Source organism: Tursiops truncatus, chromosome 1 (assembly GCF_011762595.2).
Source record: "Tursiops truncatus isolate mTurTru1 chromosome 1, mTurTru1.mat.Y, whole genome shotgun sequence".
Taxonomy (NCBI): domain Eukaryota; kingdom Metazoa; phylum Chordata; class Mammalia; order Artiodactyla; family Delphinidae; genus Tursiops; species Tursiops truncatus.
The window spans coordinates 66,969,119-66,990,760 of NC_047034.1; the positions used below are offsets into that span (position 1 = coordinate 66,969,119).

Sequence of the window (21,642 nt, forward strand, 5' to 3'; positions counted from 1 at the left end):
GGGGCTGGCAGCTGGCTCCAAACACCTCAGGAATTGCTCAGACTTCAGAAAGTTACCTTGTTAAAGTTTAGTCCCTGGAATGAAGCAAACCCAGAAAAGGGAAAAATTTGTTTACGTAAGTCATAATCACCAAATGGAAGGAACAAAGAATCCAAAACGATAGTTTACTTTTTCAGAGAAGTAAACTGAGGCACAGAGAGAGTTCTAAGTTCACATAGTGGGTCAGAGACAGGAGTAATAATATCCCCTTTTAATAAATGGTTATTATTTTATCATTCATTCGACATTCAACAAATCTTTGTGAATGTGGCAAGCTATGAGTCAGACCTATTTTTACATCTGTAATCTCCACAACGATCTAGCAGTGTTAGAAAACTAAGGCTCAGAAGACAAAAACTTGCCCGAGATCACCCGCCAGATAGGTGGCAGGATTAAGATTTGAGCCCAGCAGAATATTTCCAACATCTCAGAAAGTTCCCTCATGCCCCTTCCTAGTCAATACCTTCCACCCTCAGGGGCAACCACTGTTCTGATTTCTACCACGTTACTTTGGTCTGTTTTAGAACTTTATATGAGTGGAACCCGACAGCATGTACTGTTTGCTGTGTTTGGTTTCTTTAGCTCAGCATAAAGTTTTTGAGGTTTATCCATGTTGGTACCTGGATGGGTGGCATGTTTCATAGAATTTGTATACTACTCAGCAGAGTGGTATTACGCTGTATGGATGTACCACAGTGTGTCTATCCATTTTCTTTTCTTTTCTTTTTTTAAACCCATATCCTTTATTTTTTTAAATTAATTTATTTATTTTTGGCTGCACTGAGTCTTCATTGCCGCACGTGGGCTTTCTCTAGCTGTGGCGAGTAAGGGCTACTCTTTGTTGTGGTGCGCAGGCTTCTTGGTGCAGAGCACAGGCTCTAGGTGCGCAGGCTTCAGTAGTTGTGGCACGCAGGTTCAGTAGTTGCGGCTCTTGGGCTCTAGAGCACAGGCTCAGTAGTTGTGGTGCACGGGCTTAGTTGCTCCGGGGCATGTGGGATCTTCCCGGACCAGGGCTCAAACCCCTGTCCCCTGCATTGGCAGGCAGATTCTTAACCACTGCGCCACCAGGAAGTTTCTTGTTGATGAAATATGAGTCATTTTCAGTCTTCAGCTATTGTAAATAAAGCTGCTGTGAACATTCTGTACAAAAAAAAAAAAAAGATTTGAGCCCAGGTCTGTGGTTCTAAAGCCCCGACAAATCTCAGACTAGAATCATCTCTCCTGCTTACAAGCAAACCTTCACCTTTGTGTCAGTGTCTGGCTTTCCTCTCGATGCCAGATCTAAGACTTACCCTTTCAGTAAACCTTCTGTGACCTTGATAGTCCCCATGATTTTTAGCCTTAGAATTGGGGCTGGAGTTCATTCCTGCCCGGGTCAAACAAGGAACACGTGGTGAGTGCATAGTAAGCAGTAGAGGATGCTTACGTGACTCCCAGGTTAGAATGAGGAGACCGAGGCTCACAGAGGTGAAGTGACTTTCCCAAAGTCCACAGTAAGTGTGGTAAATCCTGGATTCCACAGACCGTCTGTCTGACCTGAAGCCCAGGCTCCTGCACGGCTCCAGGCTGCCTGACATGGCTAAAATTAAATGACGTTCGGGCTTCCCTGGTGGTGCAGTGGTTGAGAGTCCACCTGCCGATGCAGGGGACACGGGTTCGTGCCCCGGTCCGGGAGGATCCCACATGCCGCGGAGCGGCTGGGTCCGTGAGCCATGGCCGCTGGGCCTGCGCGTCCAGAGCCTGTGCTCCGCAACGGAAGAGGCCGCAGCAGTGAGAGGCCCGCGTACCGCAAAAAAAAAAAAAAAAAAAAATTAAATGATGTTCATGCACCCCAGTGAACAGAAGGGAGTATCCTCAAAAGCAACTGTACGGATTACCATTTTCAGTGGCTAATCTACCAAGTGAAATGTCTACACTGAGCTGAGAGCTACTGTGCACACATATACCAGCTTAAATTTATCATTGAATCTGGGGGCTGTAGGATGGTGAGAAGTCACATCTGGACTAGATTCAAGCCATGCTGGAAAAGGTATCACCTGGAGATGTGGACACATAGAAGAGTTGTCATTCCTAGATACTACTTTGGCTTGTCTCCTCTGGGGATACATTTTTCTTTTCTCTAAGATGATTAATTTATGTTAAGTAAGTGCATCTTGGAAGCAGAGGGGAGACAGAGAGCCAGCCAGCCATGGGCTAGAATACAGTGGGTACCTGTCTATTTGCCTGGTCTATTAGTCCCTCCCTGGGACCTGCCCTTCTTCCCACTTCTACACAGTGACCTGACCCCCTGCACACACACCTTAGGTGATCAGTTCAGGACGGGGCACCTGATGCATGTTGCATCAGAGTCCCTTCCCAGGGCATTTGGAATTGGGCCTGAGAAGGAGAAAGCCTCACACTCTCTTCATGTAACTGTGACCTGGACACCTTATGTCTTTTGTGTGGAGAGGTCCTTAATGACCCCAGTGACACTGGAGCCCTTGGGTTCTGTGAGACAATCCTATATCCTTATAATAAAGTCCCCTTCCTCACCCCTTTTCTTTGATTAATCTGTATAAAATTGCTTTATTACTTACACCCAAGAGTTCTTAATACTTTCACCCTACTCTGTCCCCCATATCTAGAGAGTCACCGAGTCCTCTTATTTCTACCTCTTTCTGAATCTCCTAGCCACCCCTTTCTCTCTATGCCACTACCTTCATCAGAGCCTTCCCATCTCATACCTGGATTTCAACAACAGCCTCCAAACAGGTCTCCCTACTTTAGTCTGACCCTCCAACCCATTCTACTGCCAGGACCATCTACCAGAACTCCAGTTTTATTATTTCACTCCCTTGCTTACAGCAATTTTGGGGTCTCCCTCCCACAGCCTTTGGCTCAAAATCCAAACTCCCAGCACAGTACACAGGCCTGGGGTGATCTGCCCACCATTCTCACCTCTGGACCTCCATGCTACGTCCCCTTCTCTTCTGTCTGTTGTAACCCCCGTGCTCCAGCTTTGCTTGCATTTCCCAGTAACTCACCACAGCTTTACCATCTCTAGGCTTCTGCCTGGAGTGCTGTCTCCCAGTCTTTACTGAACCAGCTTCTGTGCATCTTTAATAATCAAGAATGAGTCCTTACACCTCATTTCTAGGCTAGGTGGTAAAGCACGGACCAGGCCTTTCCTTTCTCCACATCCTCCTCTCTGGCATTGTCCCATAATGCGTCCTTTTGACTTTGCAGTGTTTTCCCACGGCTGCTTCCCTAGCAAAATCTGTTATCAGTTATTTATTCCCTGGTATAGATTTAAGGCAATGCATTGCCTCTACCAGAAGTATTCATGTGTAAAGACTCATCACTGAAGGCAGAACTTATTAAAGGGACATCAGACATCTATGAAAAGGCAGGGAAGGCATGTGAATGCCCTGAAAAAGCACACCACAGGATAGCACGTAATCTGTGCCAGTGTGCTGCTCTCTGCTTTGAAGCATGGAGGTCTCCTGGAACCAGGAGAGACGGAGAGGCAGTGAAGGAAGAGAGAGGGGTAGGGAAGAGAGAGAGAGAGATCATGGTGTGTAGAAGCCACAGGCTGTATGCAGTGTTCCTGGCCTGCCCCAGGACAGTGTTGGGTGGTTGCCGGTTGTGCCTGCAGAATTTTAGGGGGCTCCACTCACGTAAGCTATGATGGGAATTGTATCTCTCGGAGTTCTGCCATGTAGGAGCCATGGAAAATTCCTTGCGAAGGCAAAGGGCCTCTGCCTACCTATCCCTCCTTGGGCCAGCACAAGTCATAGAGGACAGGGGAGCTTCCCTCTGAGTCAGAGCAATGACCCATCCAGCACAGGACTCTGGCTTGGGCAGAGACAACCCAGGAGGCCAGGTGGTCTGCAAACAAGAGAAGTATAGTTGTTGTATTGCCTTTCTCTCTGCTTTCTACTCTTCACCACATGAGTGATTCATGTAATCTGAAGATCTGACTATGGCCATTCTCCTAGCCCAAATCTTTTAATGGCTTCTCACCGCCTACCTCTTTGCAGTTACGAACAACTTTGTTTTTACTAAAATACCTTCAGAGGGAAAAAAAAGCCTTTTGTATGCCTCCCCAGGATTACATGTAATCTTTATAACATGAGCTCATAAAGGCAGAGGTTTTGTCTTCTTCATCTTTTGTGCTCAGCAGGCCATAGAGCACCCGGCCCATAATATACATTCAATAAATGAGTTACACTGAATTTTAAAAAGGGAGAAAACCTAGAAGATCAAAGGCAAAATAAGAAGCTGAGAAAGCAGCAAAGCAGAGTGAACAGGGGAAAAAAGACTTCATTCTCGGCCAGGCTTTCCATCATCCCTTTCCAGCATTTTATGACAGTTCCCTGGCAGGGCTCCCACCCTGCAGTGAGCTGGGGAAGGGAGACGGCAGAATGATGGTGCTCGTGGGATTCTGCCCTGCTCTTTGATTCTGAGGCTGTGGGACAGGTGCCTTTTCTAAATTACACACTAAGGTGGCAGGTCATTTCTAGCCACCCCAGCCCCACCTGGCAAATGAAGCCTTGGTTTTCAACAGACGGGCATTTCAGAGCAAAGTCCGGAGGCTCCCAGGTAAACTGGAAAACAGATGCTCTTGCCAGAAGGAAACTTGGCTGGGGAGGCCTGGTGGATACAGCAGCTGAGGAATCCCCAGAGCCCGGCAACCTGCCAGCTGGCCAAAACCTATAAAGGTCCTGGGTCTCAGGTTGCTGAAGTGGCATGCTCAGGGCTTTCTGGGACCCTGTTCTTTGAACATTTCCACAGTAAGTATGCCCCTCTTTGAGGCTGCTTCCTCATTTGTAAAAGGGGATGATACGACCTAGCTCAGGGGTTTTTTTTTTTTTGAACATCAAATGACGCGTGCACACAGTGAGCACTCAGTACAGAGTGGTCATCATACAGCTCATTGTCTTGGTGCCTCAATGACTTCCTCTGCAAACAGGGAGAGCAGTACTTACTTTGCATGAATACGCTGAGGATCAGGTGAAGTGAGATCTGTAGGCACTCAGCAAAGACTGCACGGAGCTTACGTCAACTTGGATGCTCTAAAGCCAAACCGAGCTCATCTCAGGATCTTCAGATCAAGTTATCAGACTGGCAGGTGGGAGGAATGCCACAGTATATCCAGATTTCTAAAAGGTAGGTGACAGAAGTCTGTCGGAAAATGCTTTTAGACATGATGAAAACACGTGGCCTAAGCACCGATGCCTCTGACTGCCGGAGCAATCAGCAAAAAAGTTAATATCAATAAAGAAAGATTTTTCGTATTATGGGTAGGGCTCTAGAATATGAATGAATATGACTTTTTAAAATTACTGATTTGCATTAAGACAGAAACTAGGCTTATTGAATTTGGAAATGATCCCAAACTGGGACAAAAGCAAAAACAGCAAGATTTCAACAGAATGAAAAGATGGACCAAAACCATCATAATATTCAATGGGAAAAAAATGTAAAGCCTGGAATTTGGGTTAAAACAAAAACAACAACATCGCTGGAGAGCACAAGATGGAGAAAACAAGTATAAAATTCATGTAAAAGAAAAAAGAAGAGGAAAAAACTACATTTAAAAAATAAATCAATGTGAATCATTGGTGTGATGTAACTGCAAGAAAAACAAAGGCAATCTTTGGCTGTATTAATAAAACAACAGTGCCCAGAAAAAGGGAAGAAATAGTTTCAATATGCTCTAACAGCTACTCAAACTGGAGCCTTTCTAGAGAAAAAATAAGCAGAATAATAGAAGGTCTAGAAGGTCACGTGGTCTGAGAAACAGGTGAATAAAAAGGAAATAAAAGGTGAAGAAGGGACTTCCCTGGTGGCACAGTGGTTAAGAATCCGCCTGCCAATGCAGGGGACATGGGTTCGAGCCCTGGTCTAGGAGGATCCCACATGCCACAGAGCAGCTAAGCCTGTGCGCCACAACTACTGAGCCTGCATGCCACAACTACTGAAGCCCACGTGCCTAGAGCCCATGCTCCGCAACAAAGGGAGGCCACCACAATGAGAAGCCTGTGCACCGCAACGAAGAGTAGCCAACGCTCGCTGCAACTAGAGAAAGCCCGCACGCAGCAATGAAGACCCAATGCAGCCAAAATAAATAAATAAAATAATTTAAAAAAAAAAAGGTGAAGAAAGTGGGGGACTTCCCTGGTGGTACAGTGGTTAAGAATCCACCTGCCACTATATGCCAATAAAATGGACAACCTGGAAGAATGGAAAAATTCTTAGAAAAGCACAACATTTCAAGACTGAACCAGGAAGAAATAGAAAATATAAAGAGACCAATCACAAGCACTGAAATTGAGACTGTGATTAAAAATCTTCCAACAAACAAAAGCCCAGGACCAGATGGCTTCACAGGAGAATTCTTTCAAACATTTAGAGAAGAGCTAACACCTCTCCTTCTCAAACACTTCCAAACTCATTCTACGAGGCCACCATCACCATGACACCAAAATCAGACAACGATGTCACAAAGGAAGAAAACGACAGGCCAATATCACTGATGAACATAGATGTAAAAATCCTCAACAAAATACTAGTAAACAGAATCCAACAGCACATTAAACGGATCACACACCATGATCAAGTGGGGTTTATCCCAGGAATGCAAGGATTCTTCAATATACACAAATCAATCAATGTGATAAACCATATTAACAAATTGAAGGAGAAAAACCATATGATCATTTCAATAGATGCAGAAAAAGCTTTTGAAAAAATTCAACACCCATTTATGATAAAAACCCTCCAGAAAGTAGGCATAGAGGGAACTTACCTCCACATAATAAAGGCCATATATGACAAACCCACAGCCAACATCATTCTCAATGGTGAAAAACTGAAACCATTTCCTCTGAGATCAGGAAACAAGACAAGGTTGTCCACTCTCACCACTCTTACTCAACATAGTTTTGGAAGTTTTAGCCACAGCAATCAGGGAAGAAAAAGAAATAAAAGGAATCCAAATCGGAAATGAAGACGTAAAGCTGTCACTGTTTGCAGATGACATGATACTATACATAGAGAATCCTAAAGATGCTACCAGAAAACTACTAGAGCTAATCAATGAATTTGGTAAAGTAGCAGGAGACAAAATAAATGCACAGAAATCTCTTGCATTCCTATTCAGTAATGATGAAAAATCTGAAAGTGAAATTAAGGAAACACTCCCATTTACCACTGCAACAAAAAGAAAAAATACCTAGGAATAAACCTACATAAGGCGTTAAAAGACCTGTATGCAGAAAACTATAAGACACTGATGAAAGAAATTAAAGATGACACAAACAGATGGAGAGATATACCATGTTCTTGGATTGGAAGAATCAACATTGTGAAAATGACTCTACTATCCAAAGCAATCTACAGATTCAATGCAATCCCTATCAAACTACCAATGGCATTTTTCACAGAACTAGAAAAAATTTCACAATTTGTATGGAAACACAAAAGACCCCGAGTAACCAAAGCAACCTTGAGAAAGAAAAACGGAGCTGGAGGAATCAGGCTCCCTGACTTCAGACTATACTACAAAGCTACAGTAATGAAGACAGTATGGTACTGGCACAAAAACAGAAATATAGATCAATGGAACAGGATAGAAAGCCCAGAGATAAACCCACGCACATATGGTCACCTTATTTTTTATAAAGGAGGCAAGAATATACAATGGAGAAAAGACAGACTCTTCAATAAGTGGTACTGGGAAAACTGGACAGTTACATATGAAAGAATGAGATTAGAACACTCCCTAACACCATACACAAAAATAAACTCAAAATGGATTAAAGACCTAACTGTAAGGCCAGACACTATCAAACTCTTAGAGGAAAACATAGGCAGAACACTCTATGACATAAATCACAGCAAGATCCTTTTTGACCCACCTCCTAGAAAAATGGAAATAAAAACAAAAATAAACAAGTGGGACCTAATGAAACTTCAAAGCTTTTGCACAGCAGAGGAAACCATAAACAAGACCAAAAGACAACCCTCAGAATGGGAGAAAATATTTGCAAATGAAGCAACTGACAAAGGATTAATCCTCAAAATTTACAAGCAGCTTATGCAGCTCAATAACAATAAAACAAACAACCCAATCCAAAAATGGGCAGAAGACCTAAATAGACATTTTCCAAAGAAGATATACAGTTTGCCAACAAACACATGAAAGGATGCTCAACATCATTAATCATTAGAGAAATGCAAATCAAAACTACAATGAGATATCATCTCACACCAGTCAGAATGGCCATCATCAAAAAATCTACAAACAATAAATGCTGGAGAGGGTGTGAAGAAAAGGGAACCCTCTTGCACTGTTGGTGGGAATGTAAATTGATACAGCCACTATGGAGAACAATATGGAGGTTCCTTTTTTTTTTTTTTTTGTGGTACGCGGGCCTCTCACTGTTGTGGCCTCTCCCGTTGCGGAGCACAGGCTCCAGACGCGCAGGCTCAGCGGCCATGGCTCACAGGCCCAGCCGCTCCGCGGCACGTGGGATCTTCCCGGACCGGGGCATGAACCCGTGTCCCCTGCATTGGCAGATGGACTCTCAACCACTGCGCCACCAAGGAAGCCCTGCAGGTTCCTTTAAAAACTAAAAATAGAACTACCAAACGACCCAGCAATCCCACTACTGGGCATATACCCTGAGAAAACCATAATTCAAAAAGAGTCATGTACCACAATGTTCATTGCAGCTCTATTTACAATAGCCAGGACATGGAAGCAACCTAACTGTCCACTGACAGATGAATGGATAAAGAAGATGTGGCATATACATACAATGGAATGTTACTCAGCCATGAAAAGAAACGAAATTGAGCTATTTGTAGTGAGGTGGATGGACCTAGAGTCTGTCATACACAGTGAAGTAAGTCAGAAAGAAAAAAACAAATACTGTATGCTAACACATATATATGGAATCTTTAGGGAAAAAAAAGGTTCTGAAGAACCTAGGAGCAGGACAGGAATAAAGACACAGACGTAGAGAATGCACTTGAGGACACAGGGAGGAGGAAGGGTAAGCTGGGACGAAGTGAGAGAGTGGCATGGACTTACATACACTACCAAATGTAAAATAGGTAGCTAGTGGGACGCAGCTGCATAGCACAGGAAGATCAGCTTGGAGCTTTGTGACCACCTAGAGGGGTGGGATAGGGAGGGTGGGAGGGAGACGCAAGAGAGAGGAGTAATGGGTATATATGTATATGTATAGCTGATTCACTTTGTTACAAAGCAGAAACTAACACACCATTGTAAAGCAATTATAATCCAATAAAGATGTTAAAAAAAGCTATCCTCTGGTTGGAGGTATTGCCAGGTTCTAAAACTGCCGCAGGCAAGCAAACTACCGATGGCGCTAAGTTCAAAGCTGCCAAATATCTTTCCCAAAGTCAAGTCAGGGAAAAGAAACGTCCAACAGTAAATGTTCCATCTCTCCTCCAGATGCAATAAAAGGAGGATGCTGAGGATCCATCCATACTTGCTCGTGCTTGGAGAGAGTTCTCGCTGCCTACCTTCCATCCCAGAGGAAACTCGCTCCTCTCCGCGAGAATGGGCACAAGAGATCTCCAAATTTCAGGGATCCCGCTCGGGGTGATTGCTCTCCCTTTATCATTTTCGGTCAGATGAAGGAAAGGGGCGACATCACCCCCCCGCGGAGGGCGTGCGCAGCAGCTGAGGTCGAGGGGGGGGCGGGGTCGGCCAGGAACCCCTCCGCCGGAGCCCCGGACGCTACCCGGTCCTCCTCCTCCGCGCCGTAACTTGCTGCATCCCCGCTGCCCGGCACAATAGAGGCTCCGCCCTCCCTCCGCGCCAGCGCTTCGCGGCGCAGTCGCCCAGCAGCCCTCGCAGCTGCCCGCCCCACACCCCCACCGGGTCCCCTTGCGCCCCCAGGCTCCCAGCCGCCCGCCCCCGCGCGCCCCGCCCCGCCCGCCTCTGCCAGGACCCCTTCCTTCCACCTGAGCCCTCTCCAGAGGACGGCGCGCTCGGCGAGCCTTACCACCTCCACCTTACCCGTCACCTCCTCCTATCCTGCGCCCCACTCTCTACCGGGGCGCACGGTCGGGGCTGATCGCGTTGGAAAGGAGATGACCAGGGTCTCTAGGGAGCATCTTCCCGCCCCGCTCAGCCGCACCCAGCTTTGGAAGGCGCTGTGAGCAGCCACTCTCGGGCTCCAGCCAGACACCCTCTCGCCTTAGTCCTTGCCGAGACACCCCCCCTCCACCCCACCGGACCCCAGCCGTTCTCCGAAGGGGCCGAGCTCCCTCTTGTCGCGTCCCTCATGGCCAAGTCTTTGCGGCTAGCTCTCTGCTTCGCTCTGGTTATGGCTCTGGGCTGGGGGTACAGCACTTCCCCGACTGGGACGACCGAGCCCCCAGATGTGCAGACGGTGGCGCCCACGGAGGACGAGACTCTGCAAAACGAAGCGGACAACCAGGAGAACGTTTTATCTCAGGTAGGCTGCGAGTCCCATGCTCCCCCCTCTTGCCCTGGGTAGTGGCAAGAGCCTTAAGATGGTCCTTGCTGAAGCGTTCGGAAGCAGCCTTTCTCCCTCCATTACCAAAGGGGAGGGCACTTTTCCTTTATCAGAATATTTTCTTAAGCAAATGGACATGGGTCCTCCTCTCAAAATCATAGGGTCTTTCAAAGTTACAGAATCAGGAGAAAGGAGAGGAGAAGGAAGGGAAGACACCACACAACTCCCTGAGAAGAAGAAAAAAAAAAATCAAAACCTTTTGGTTGAAGGGGTGTAGAAAGTGTGGCCATCTCTTGTCTGTGTGGCTGGTTGTCAGAATTGGAATGTGAAAACAGGCAGGCATGCTGGACAGGAGGCAGATGGCGTAACCCATGGGGAGATAGTTCATTGCTCGGAGTGAGACACCCAGGGAGAGAACAGAATAGCAACAAGTGTGAGGAATATGAGATGACCCCCAAACAGAGGGACTGATGGTAAGTCCCCCCCATATTGAGAAGGTGAAATGGAAATGCAGATCCAGTCAGGTCCGGCAGACGCTAGTGGGGAGGGGAGGGAGTGACAGCTGATAGGGACAGGATCTGTAACGTATCCTTTTATGAAGTACTTTCACTTGGTTTATTTGACTCGATCCCCGCACAATCCTTATTCCCATTCTATAGTTAAGGACCATAAGGCTTAGAAGAGTAAAGGGCCCTAGAGATGGGTAGAGCCAGGTCTTCTGACAATCTCACGGTTGTCCCAACCCAGATCTCGTGACTGTAAAAGACAGTTCTCTCTAGAGTGTTTATTTCATGCTTTCCAGAGCCTGCATGATGATTGTGTGGTGGGTGTCGTCATAATCCTAAGGATGAGGGATGGCTGAGAAAGGGTTCCTATAGTGCTGCCGTACCTCCACTAAGCCTTGGGACTGGGGTCCTTGGCTCCTTTCTGTAGAAACACTTGGCATTTATCAAGCACTAGTCTCCTCACCCTTCCTTTAATAATTATGCTAATACGTGCCCTGTACTCACCCATAACCTCACACTGACCCCCAAATCGAAAAGACATATAAATCCTTCACATTGGGGCTCTGGAGGACCATCAACAAAAGCCTTCCTGAAACCGGAGCCTCCTGATAGGAAGGAATCCACCCAAGCTCTCAGAGCAGGGATATGTAGGAATCTAGGCAGAGTCTCAGGGAGCAGACAGCTACGATTTACTCTCAGCACATAAAGACTGGCCAATTAAGTCACCCTGAACTACACAGCTCCTTCTTCCACTGGTCCATTCTGCATTTGACAACAGTCCTAAAACAAATATTAGTGTTAGCAGAAACCCAACCCTTGTAAAAAAAACATAACGAGACTTCTTCCCCCCTCCGACAGCATCCCAGGAACATATCCACTCCAACAAGCTCAAAGCTTGCCTGACAGGGTCATTAGTCAAATGAAGGGAACCCTTCTCTGTGCCCACAAAGGGAGCCCTAACTTCAGGGATGTAGGATGTCTTGGAGAGGAGCTGGGGAGGAGCCTTTTCCCCAGCAAGTGCCTAGGATCGTGGTTCCAGAAAGCCTGCTGTTATGTGTTTTCCTGCCTGGGGAGGCCGGCGGGGGCAAGCACTCAGAAGGAAATGTTTAGCGCTGTAGAAGCCGCAAGTGCTGCCAGTTCGCTGTCCTGGCTTTGTCTTGGGGTTTGGGTGCAGAAGCTATTCTAGGATCCGTATGAACCCTTGGGCTGAGTAAACCTTACTGACGTTTGGATCTGTCTCTCTCCTCCCAGTTTCTTTTCTCCAAATCTAACCCATCCTTTGAGACCAGATCAGATGCCATTTCCTCCAAGAAGTCTTCCCTGGTGCCCGGCTAGAGACACTCTCTGTGGCCCTCTGTTTGAGCTCCCGTTGCACTCCCAATTCAGGGGGCCTTAACACTCCCTAATTGGTGTGACTGTTATTTCTATATCTCCTGCACTGTAAGCTCCTTGAGAGCAGTCTCTCTGTCTGGCCCATTGCTTTACCTCTCACAGCACCTAGCTCAGTCCCAAGGTGGCACTCAATAAATGGTGAATGAATGAAGGAGGACAGAAGCCAGTAGTCTTGAAATTGGAATGTCAGTTTTCCAATCCCTCTATCAATCCCTTCTCCTTTCCTTTTTCAATCTAAATCTGGATTCTAGCTAAGGCAAGGACTACCGGAAGGATGACAGGGCTCATTTGTTTTTTTCCTTTAAATGATGAAAGGCTAAGGCCCCCTGAGAAATGCACAGCTTTCCAAGGTAAACAAAGAGAGCTGAACTCTGAGTGCCTCCCAGGAAATGCTAGAGTCAGCAAATTGTGTTGCGATGACCTTTTCAACTCCACATCAGAGCTGTCTGAGGTCTCTGGCTAGCAGGACACCTGACAAAGTGAACGGAGAGCCTTCTTCAGGACCCTAAGTGATGCCTGTGTTTGCACACCCTCAACCTGTTCTCTCTCTCTTTGTCTAGTTGCTCGGAGACTATGACAAAGTTAAGGCCGTGTCTGAGGGCTCGGACTGTCAGTGCAAGTGTGTAGTGCGACCCCTGGGCCGAGACGCCTGCCGAAGGGTCAACGAGGGGACCTCCAGGAAGGAAGACTTCTACACTGTGGAAACCATCACCTCAGGCTCATCCTGCAAGTGTGCCTGTGTTGCACCGCCATCCGCCCTCAATCCCTGTGAGGGAGACTTCAGGCTCCAGAAGCTTCGGGAGGCAGACAGCCGGGACTTGAAGGTAGGACCTGGGGTGGGTTGATGCCTGGGTGAGAGGGTGCCTTAGGGACCCATGCGTCTGGCAAGGCTGTTGCTGGGGACTGTAGGCCTTTGAGTAAGTGGGCCCTGTTTTAGCCTTTAAAGGAGGTCAGACCCTGGCCTGAGAGTGTTGCGTGTGGACCCAAAGCTGATGATCTGACCAACTGGTCGTTTGCCACTCTAACGTCTGAGGGAGATGCCTAGAGCAAAGCGTGCCCGCCTCTCTCACAGAGCCAAGGAGGCTGGGCCTGGGAGCAGCTGCCAGACCCAGCCGGCCGAAAGAGCTCAGCATTCTTCTCCAGGAGAGTTACTGCCACGATTTGCTGTCAGCACAGGAGGCACCCCAAAGACACACCAGACACACAGAGAGAAGTGAGCCTTTAGTCCTCATTGCAAGGGCTGGGTGACCCAGAGAAGAAGAGGCCTGGGGCCTGCTCTAGGTCCAGTCATCAAACTTCAGTCCTGTAATTCTGGTCCACAGGATGGGGAAGCTCAGGCCCTACCTGGGGCGGCCCAGTGGGTCAGCTGAGGGCTTCATCTCATCCTGTCCTCCCCTCTTCATCTGCAGCGTGGGGTCGTGGGACGAGCTTGGCTTGGAGTCAGACTTGGGTTCAAATCCGTGCTCTGCTACTGCTTGCTGTGTGATGCTACTCAAGTTACTCACCTGATCTGACCTCAGTCTCCTTGAGTTAAAAAGTAGGAAGAATAACATCTACCTTTGGGGGTTGTTTTGAGAATCGATGAGATGACAGCTATTGAGTACTTGGCACAATACCTGACATATAGTTGAGGCTCAGTAGACACTATTTCCATTAATGAATGACCACGTAAAGTGCTACCGCTGTGCCGGCAGCTGGTACACACTCGGTAACTGGTCATCATTGATATTCCTTTAAGCAGAGTAGGGTTTACCAATAAGATGAGTGTCCCAGGATTCAACCACATCACTCAGAACTACAGCTCTGCCGTGAAACAATCTCTGAACCAAAGGCACAGTTACCCAGTTATAGGACTGGATTCTTGGGGGATTCTGAAACAACAGTACGCAAAATTTTAGGAATCAGAAAATCATCACAGTACATATTAATCAGCTACCCTCCCTTGGCCTTTACCCAGGATTCAGCTATCTTCCTCTGAGGGGGAGGAAGGAGATCTTCTAAACATGAGCATTTCATACGCTGAATTCTTCATCTCATAGAAAAGCTGTTATTGGAGGAGCAGAGGTTGCATAATAGTGTCCAACAAACTCTTCAGGGATGGTCCTTGGCAGGGAGGCTCAGTTTAAGCATCTCTCATCTGCTTCCTTAACCTGCACTCTGCATGCCCTGGATGTCACCAGCGCCTCAGCCACCTTCCTCCCAGTGGCTCTGTACTGGCAGGAAGGACAGTGTTGAAAAAACTGAGAGAGCTGGGTACCCTTTGACAACTTGCCGCCTCAAAGATGGGCCACTGGGTCTCTTTTACCCCAGGGGCAGTTTTGCTTTTAGTGCTAAGGAAAAGCTTGTTGGTGTCTTCCAGGGACTTCAGCAGACAATGCACGTGAGTGTTTCAGATCACTTGTTGTGGGCCAAGTACTGTACTAGGTATCATGGGTAATCAAAGATGAAGATGACATAGCACTACTTCCAAGGAGCTCACAGTCTAGTATGAAAGACAGACATGCATGCCACTGATGGACTTAGTAAAAGAAGTATAAACAGTTCGGCGAAGCTGTCCAGACCTCAGTTGACTTGTTCTTGCAGGATTCTCCCATTTTCTTACCCGTGTATTCCAATAGACAGAGTACACCTACACCATTGGGTCTGCTTATGTGCCCACCCACACAAGTGCTGGTTTCTGAGGGCCACCTCTCAACTTCTGGCTAGTGGCTTCCCTGTCCAGCCTCCAACATGGAGATCTAAAAGGAAACGTCTCCCTCTGGACCTGTCTGCCCCAGCCTTGGACTAACGCCTGCCTTTGTTTCATAGCTCTCCACCATCATAGACATGCTGGAAGGAGCTTTCTACGGCCTGGATCTCCTGAAACTGCATTCGGTTACCACCAAACTGGTGGGGAGAGTGGACAAACTAGAGGAGGTAAGGAAGAGTCTGGGTTTCCATATCTTTCTCTTGATCAGGCCCCAAAGTGCATCAAACTTACCATACACTTTTCTTCAGAAAGCATGTACCCTGGCTGTGTTTAACCCATTATTCTTTGGAAAGAAAAAAATATACACAAAACATAAAACACTCATGCAAAATCATGCCAAATTGTTGGTGACAAAGAGAAATAGTGAAATATAAATGTAAATACCTTCCTTTTTCATAGATAAGAACCATATAACCAATGTATATCTATTTTCCCCTTGACTTCCAGGGAACTCAGAGTCAAATAAAATGTAAAGGTGCCGTAAGCATCTTACTTCCAGTTTTAAGATGGAGTCATGTCTCTTCTGGGTATATGTTTGTTAATTTCTCTTTTAAAAAATTGTTTTGGTACATGCCTCTGTGTGTGTGTGTTGGGGGGGTACTCCATCTCAAATCCATTCTAGAGAAAGAAGACATAAAAATGATTACTAATAAATAATATTCCTTCTTGCAAAACATTCAGCCACAGGAAGAATAGACTAGTCATTTAATTTTCATAGACAGAGGTACCTCATTTGTATGACTGAGTTCTAGAGAGATGCATAGCTGGAGCTATGGTTTTCAGCTGGTGTGTGATACGATGATGGGAGATAAAAGTCATTATAAACAATCATGTTGACATTGTTCTGTTGCTGTAATGCTTTCACATAGAAATAAGAAGTCATTTAGTTATCAGAAAAAGAATGATCATCATTCAGCCTGATTGGTAAGAAGCTTATGGATGTTTCTTCGACTGGCATCCAGCTCTGGAATGGATACTTGAAACAGTGACTCAAAGAGCTGCTGCTTCAAGTAGAAAACTATTTAATTTTTAGAATTTTTTTAAACATTTTTTATTGGAGTATAGTTGCCTTACAATGTTGTGTTAGTTCCTACTGTACAGCAAAGTGAATCAGCTATACGTATACATACATCCCCTCTTTTTTGGACTTCCTTCCCATTTAGGTCACCACAGAGCACTGAGTAGAGTTCCCTGTGCCATACAGTAGGTTCTCATTAGTTACCTACATCATACATAGTATCAAAAGTGTATATATGTCAATCCCCGTCTCCCAGTTCATCCCACCCGCTCCCCTTCCCCCTTGGTGTCCATACGTTTGTTCTCTATGTTAGAATGTTAATATAAGAGGTAAATTTAGGACTTCCCTGGTGGCGCAGTGGTTGAGAGTCTGCCTGCCGATGCAGGGGACACGGGTTTGTGCCCCGGTCCGGGAAGATCCCACATGCCGCGGAGCGGCTGGGCCCCTGAGCCATGGCCACTGAGCCTGCGCATCTGGAGCCTGTGCTCTGCAAGGGGAGAGGCCACAACAGTGAGAGGCCTGCGTACCGCCAAAAAAAAAAAAAAAAAGAGGTAAATTTAATAAACATATTAATATATTCCTCCTGAAAAAGTGGGCTTTTGTGGGTCTCTCATGGAGGAGCTGAGGTTCCCTGATGGGTGATTCGTAGGTAGGATGAGAAAAAAGTAAGGATCTTTAGTGTGGCAGAAAGGGAACTCGCTGTACTAGGAGTCAAGACAGAGTGAATTACTCTTTGTTTGCAAGCAGCCATATCTCACTTTCTCCATCTGTGAAGTGGGAAAGGTCCCCTACCTACTTTGTACGATTGCTGAGGAGATAAAAGTTGAGCTACTCATTTTGGAAACACTTTGAAATGCTAAATAAAACAAAGCACTCAGGTTATGACCAAGGAGTGAGTGCGGGCAACTGTCCCTCTGTTGCCATGCCAAGAGAACTGGGACAAGGCTGATGAAACGCTGTGGTTTCAAGGATTGATTTCAGCACACTCCCTACACTCCTAAAAATGTTCCCAGAAAGTGAACACCAGATCCTTCTCAACCCACCCTTAGCCTTAGCTCCCCCGGTGCTGGGATGAAGTGTTTTCTGAACATGGCCATTTGCTCTGGGAGGGTTGGTAGGTCCACAGTCATGTCAGTTACGAGGTCTAATGAGCGGGGTCAGGACATTGGAGCCCAAGCTTGTAGGCAGATCAAGGTGGCCAACGGGATCATGGCAGTCCACTCTTATCACCCCAGTCTTCCTGGAGGGGCTCCCTAAGAGAATCAGGCCACTTGGCATCTCGGGTCTCTCCTTTCCTGACGTTGACAGCTGGAATGATGGGATTCGGAATGGTCAACACCATCCTACTACCAATGGACTTCACGTGGGCTTGGGATTCTTTCTGCTATTTAAAACCACCTTCTGATCCTTTCAGATGGGTTCAAAAGGAATTAAACCAAGATCCCATTGGACCTTCAAAGTTGGAAAGTGCCTGTCTTTCTCTTGGCCCCTAGAACCATCCAAATGTGCAATGCCCCTTTAAAAAAAAAAAGATTGATTTTCTACAGGAACAGGGGTGACAGCCACCCCTTCTGCCTTTACCTGACCTTGGCAGCCACATGTTTTTCATTCTGTCTGGAGAACACAGCCTGGGAAGCATAGCTCTGGGGGTAGAACACAGTGTTCACGAGGCCAAGGTCAGGCACTCGGCCTCTGAGAAGGCCAGTGGGCTGAGCTTTGTTCAAGGCCTATAATGTTTCCAGCCTCGTCTAGCAGCTGAGCCCTCCCTGCTGGCAAAGGGAAGGAGTGTGGATGAATTTGGTGCAGTGCCACTACCCAGCAGGATGTATCTTCTGTGCAGTCATACAGTCACTGGGTTTTTGCCCAAACCAACCTTAGTTATATCGATGAGAGCTACCTCTTTTTCAAAACTGTGGAATGATTAGTAGCAAAAACTGGACCTTTATAATAATCATCACCATCATCCCTTATATTTGTATAGCATTTGTGGTTTTAAAGCATCCCATATACATTTCGCTTATTACTTCCTGTGAGCTGGACAGGATTTGAGACCCAAGGAAATGAGATGACTTTCCTTCAGTCCGAGTGCTAGCGAAGTATAGGCTGGAGCTCAGGCCTTCTGGTTCCTGGTTCCTCAGAGCCCTTTCTAATCAACCTCATAAGTTTCTTCAAATCATTGCTGGCCGCCCTGGGAGCATCAGTTTTTCCTAACCAGAACTTACAGCAATAGCTCTTCCAAGGGAATTTCTAGGCAGAACCATGGCCATACCCCATAAATCCTGTTAATAGGATTAAAGTTAATTTAGAGAAGGTCCCATCCAGTGAAAGTTTCCCCACACAGGCACCCCAAGATGACAGGGTGCTTTGGTGTGACAACAGATACAGATGGGTCTGGGCCCTGGGCCCACAGACCAGAGCAATGTCTCTCAGCTTCAAGTCCAGCCACTCGTCTCCTGGCTCTCGCTGGCTGACTCTGTCTGCAGTCTGCATGCAGTGAAAAGGCAGAATGTTGGGTAAATGGAAAAAACACTCCTTCTCCAGCCTGGCTCTGCAGGAGGAATGGGAGTGAAACTCTGCTCCTGGTCTTTGAATATTCTTGAATCCCAAAGAGAGCTCTTTGGAGGTCAGACCAGACAAAAGGGTCAAATTGGAGGGACATCTTGCCCAGAGTAAGATCAGTACTTGGCAGAAGAAGTAGGCACGCACATGTGTATACATTCACCTCAGCTATGTAGGAGGATGTAAGAATGGAAACTCCATTTGTAGATGAAAGAGGAAGAAAGGAGAGAGAAATGGAATCTGAACTGTTGAGAATCTCACCCCTTGGTAAAATCAGCTCTGGAAGCTCTTGTTGGTGGAGTGATTTTGGTTGAGCTTCTGTTTTAAATTGTGAAAAATAACACATGTATAGAAAAGTGCATAAACAATGACTGTACAGCTTAGCAAGTTATCATAAAGCAAATACCCATGTAACCAGCACCCAGCTCAAGAAACACCCCAAAAGCCCCCCACATGTCTTCTCCCACTCACATCCCCCCCGAAGGGAACCTCTATCCTGGCTTTATGTTAATCATCTTCTTGCTTTTCTTTGCAGTTTCATCACCTAAGGATGCATCCCTAAATACAACAGTTTTGTCTGGTTTTGAACTTTAAATATGTAGACTCCTACAGAAGTGTGTGTCTGTGTGTGCACGTTGGGCTTCTTCCACTCAACTTAATGTTTTTAATACTCACCTATGTCATTTTTTGGCTTGTAGTTCATTCATTTTTATTCCTGTGTAGTATTCTAGTGTGAGATTATACCACAATTTATTGATCTGTTCCACTGATGGTGGATATGGGGGTTATTTTTAGTTTTGTAATTCATAGTAGCCCCAGGGGCATCCCTCTATAGGCACATCCTGTACGTGCATACATTTCTCTGTGATGTGTAAGTAGGAATGGAACTACTGGGCTGTTAGTTATGCTTATCGGCAACTTTAGGGGATACAGCCGACCTTGCACAGCCACATGTTTTCTCATCTGTGGATTCAACCAATTTGAGTTCACATGGAATTCAACGTTTATAATTACTTGGATGTGACTGTGTACACGTGTGCCTTTGTATATGTGTGGGTGTATGTCCCAGGCTCTTGAAATAGATGCATGCCTACAATTTGGTTCAACCACAGAAATTTTGGGGGGATCGAAAATATTCCCCCCCAAGTTCCAGAAAGCACCAAAAAGCACAACTTGAATTTGCTATACACCAGCAACTATTTCCATAACATTTCCATTGTATTAGGTATCATAGGTCATCTAGAGATGATTTAAAGTATACAGGAGGGTGTCTTCAGGTTTTATGCAAATCCTACACCATTCTATATAGAGGACTTGAGTGGGTTCTGGTATCTGTGGGGAGTCCTGGAACTCATCGCCTGCAGAGACCAAGGGGCGACTGTATTGCCAGGCTGTTCTCCCACGTGGTAGTACGAGTTCATGTTGCCTCCAGCAGGGTGTGAACGCGCCGCACACATTCTTACCGAAACTTGGTATTGGCAGACTTTCTAATTTTTATCAATTTGGAGCACGTATCTTAGCGGGACCCTTTCACTGTGTGCCACAAACTTAACCCCCCAAACCGCTTTCCTGTTCCCCTAGTGGAGTCCTGAAACTGCACGGGCATTCCTGTAGAACTTGTCCAAGTAGAAGTAACATCCAAGGTAGTCAGTGGTCCAAGAACCTTCTATGTGGTAGATCCAGGCTGACACTCTTCTGAAAGTGGCTGGGAAAGGAAAAGGGATGCAGGAAGGACCGGTATGTATTGGAGCTGGGGTGGGTGTAGGCACAGAATATAGGTGCCAGGAGAGATAGGAACTAGAAGTCTAGAAGGAAAATCTGTAGCTTCCAAAGGCAAAGGCAGACCCTATTCATTACATGTAGACCTGTCGTTGGCACAGATTCAGCTCAGAAGACTTTTGCTCTGAGCGCTGAATGCACCCAGAGACACAAAGACTTGTAGGCTGCCCAGGCCAAAAACTGGATTCTGATGACAGCAGGACAAGAGGCAGAGGTACAGGCCTAGTACCACGTACTGCTTCCAGGAGTAGATTTATTATCCAAGTAAAGAAAAAGACAGACAGAGGGCCAGGTCGTTAAAATAATTTATTCTAGCATCAAGGCTTTAGTTGAATTAAGTCATGCCCATAAAAATTGCAAATCTTTGTGAAGAAATGCCCTACCTCCACTTAGCTGCAGTACAACTGGCAACATTTATAATTACTTGGATGTGACTGTATACACATGTGCCTTTGTATACACGTGGGTGCATATCCCAGGCTCTTAAAATAGATGCATGCCTACAAGCTTCCCAAAGTGTGATTTCTGTTGCCCAAGTGTGTGTGTGACTCCTTTTCTCTCACACCTACCCGCCGGAGTTTGCAAACCCCATCCATGAGTACAGATGGCATCGTGGAACCTTGTGTGTCATCTGAAGCTTTTTCTTCTGATACTGTTGCGTCCAAGTGGGATTTAAAGTCTACAATGGATTTACCAGACCCAGAACTGGCCCTCTCCCCAGAATGTGCTGGCACAAGCACTACTGAGGGCTTCTGCCCCAGACGTAAGGATTTGGTGGCCTTTGTGTTTCTGGTCTGGAAGGCAAGATCAAAGGATCATTCCTGACTCTGGGGGATATATCTTTTTACCAGCTAATAGGAAAATGTAATTTTTGTCTGTGCAGGCCTGGCCATGGGTTAGGGGACCTGTCTCTTTCCACGCCTCTCCTCTCTGCCCTCCCTCCACTCACATCAAGACACCCAAAGTGCTTACTCTCTCTCCTGATCAAATCTGCACTCACAGAAGGGTTTGCTGTCAATCGTTTCACTCTCCTCCTTACTCAAGTGCAGCCTTGGAGAGGAGTGTCGCTCCCCCTGTCTGACCATAATGTCCTCATCTGTG

General features: G+C 46.4%; 1 protein-coding gene and 1 long non-coding RNA gene across 5 annotated transcripts in view; one reads left to right on the top strand and one right to left on the bottom strand.

The window, feature by feature from the left end:
• Window positions 1–235: 235 nt before the first annotated feature.
• LOC109549835 (uncharacterized) lies at window positions 236–9,855 on the bottom strand. Its single transcript, XR_002176195.3, has 3 exons — window positions 9,577–9,855; window positions 5,007–5,180; window positions 236–1,179 (listed from the first exon to the last, which is right to left on the bottom strand). It is a non-coding gene; the product is annotated as an uncharacterized lncRNA (long non-coding RNA).
• Window positions 9,856–10,042: 187 nt separating this feature from the next.
• The window catches only part of OLFML2B (olfactomedin like 2B), a 41,361-nt gene continuing 29,761 nt past the window's right edge, over window positions 10,043–21,642 (top strand). For 2 of the 4 annotated variants that reach the window (XM_033855920.2, XM_033855928.2), the window contains exons 1-3: window positions 10,046–10,517; window positions 12,997–13,260; window positions 15,245–15,352. In XM_033855920.2, the coding sequence (XP_033711811.1) occupies window positions 10,344–10,517; window positions 12,997–13,260; window positions 15,245–15,352 (546 nt within the window). In that variant the 5' untranslated portion in view covers window positions 10,046–10,343. Of the gene's footprint in view, window positions 10,518–12,996; window positions 13,261–15,244; window positions 15,353–21,642 lie in introns of all 4 variants that reach the window. The other 2 variants (XM_033855931.2, XM_019932108.3) reach the window with 2 other exon arrangements.